This window comes from Marmota marmota, unplaced genomic scaffold, assembly GCF_001458135.2.
Source record: "Marmota marmota marmota unplaced genomic scaffold, marMar, whole genome shotgun sequence".
Lineage (NCBI taxonomy): Eukaryota > Metazoa > Chordata > Mammalia > Rodentia > Sciuridae > Marmota > Marmota marmota.
The window spans coordinates 149,126-150,721 of NW_026006790.1; the positions used below are offsets into that span (position 1 = coordinate 149,126).

Genomic DNA, 1,596 nt, shown 5'->3' on the forward strand with positions numbered 1-1,596 from the left:
TTTTTTTTTTTGTAATATGTACATATTCTACTATATTCTGCATCAAAGGAATTTGTACCACTATCTTAGAATATAATAAGATATGTGCTTTTTAATTCCCTTTAATTAAAATATTTTTTCCTTCTTGAAATAGGGAAAGATATTTCCTATGCTTTTTCTTTCCTAGAGAAGAGGCTGCATGTTGCTGTGCTTGTAGTCTTGTTATGTCTTGTGTCCTGGTCTTCTAATATTGTTCAGTTGAATGTCTCTAAGGTAGGGGTGTTGGCAGGGTGCAGTGGCAAAACTTGTGATTCCCATCTCCTCTGAGGCAGGAGGATAGAAACTTGGAGATCAGCCTGAGTATCTTAGTGATACCCTGTTTCACAATAAAACAAAAGGTGCTGGGCATATACTTCAGGTTAGAGCAATTTCCTAGCATTGAAGAGGCCCTGGGTATCTCTTGGTACTTAGAAAATAAGTACATGTATACAGAAGGAATTGAACAATACAGAAAACATCAATAAATGTTGCAAGAAGATTAGGTTTCTCAAAATGTTAGATATTAATGAATCAAGTCTGAAGAATTTAATCATAAATATTTGAATTAAAATATACACAGTAATGGAGCCTGATACTTTATTTCCTTTATCTCCTACTTTCTTTCCATTTCAAAGGTATCTGACCAATAAAGAGCAACATAATCTAACATGTGTCTCAGAATTCCAGCTCATGGGACTCTCAAATGATCCATACCTGCAGTCTGTCCTCTTTGGACTGTTCCTGTCCATGTACCTGGTCACAGTGCTTGGGAACCTGCTCATCATCCTGGCCGTCAGCTCTGACTCCCACCTCCACACCCCCATGTACTTCTTCCTCTCCAACCTGTCCTTGGCTGACATTGGTTTCATCTCCATAAGGGTCCCAAAGATGCTGGTGAACATCCAAACTCACAGCAGAGCCATTTCCTACATGGGCTGCCTGACACAGATGTCCCTTTTTGCCATTTTTGTCCATATGGATGACATGCTTCTGACTGTGATGGCCTATGACCGCTTTGTGGCCATCTGTCACCCCTTGCACTACTCAGTCATCATGAGTCCTCGCCTCTGTGGCTTTCTAGTTTTGGTGTCTTTTCTGGTTAGCCTCTTTGGATCCCAACTGCACAATTTGATTGCATTACAGATTACCTGCTTCAAAGGTGTGGAAATGAAAAATTTTTACTGTGATCCCTCTCACGTCCTCAGTCTTTCCTGTTCTGTCAGCTCCACTAATAACATATTCATGTATTTTGTTGGTGCCATATTTGGCTTTTTTCCCATCTCAGGGATCTTTTTCTCATACTATAAAATTGTTTCCTCTATTTTGAACATCCCATCTCGGGGTGGGAAATATAAAGCCTTCTCCACCTGTGGGTCTCACCTATCCATTGTTTTCTTATTTTATGGAACAGGCCTTGGGGTGTACCTGGGCACTGCTGTGTCTCATTCTTCTAGAAAGGGTGCAGTGGCCTCAGTGATATACACAGCTGTCACTCCCATGCTCAAACCCTTTATCTATAGTCTGAGGAACAGAGATATTAATAACACCACGAAAAGGCTTTGTAATAGCATATTCTAA

At 40.3% G+C, this 1,596-nt stretch overlaps 1 protein-coding gene across 1 annotated transcript in view; it reads left to right on the forward strand.

Annotated features, from left to right (window-relative positions):
- The window catches only part of LOC107133624 (putative gustatory receptor clone PTE01), a 3,270-nt gene extending 1,674 nt beyond the window's left edge, over nt 1-1,596 (forward strand). Inside the window, exon 2 of the mRNA XM_015475904.1 lies at nt 654-1,596. Coding sequence (XP_015331390.1) covers nt 654-1,596 — 943 coding nt within the window. The remainder of the gene's footprint in view (nt 1-653) is intronic.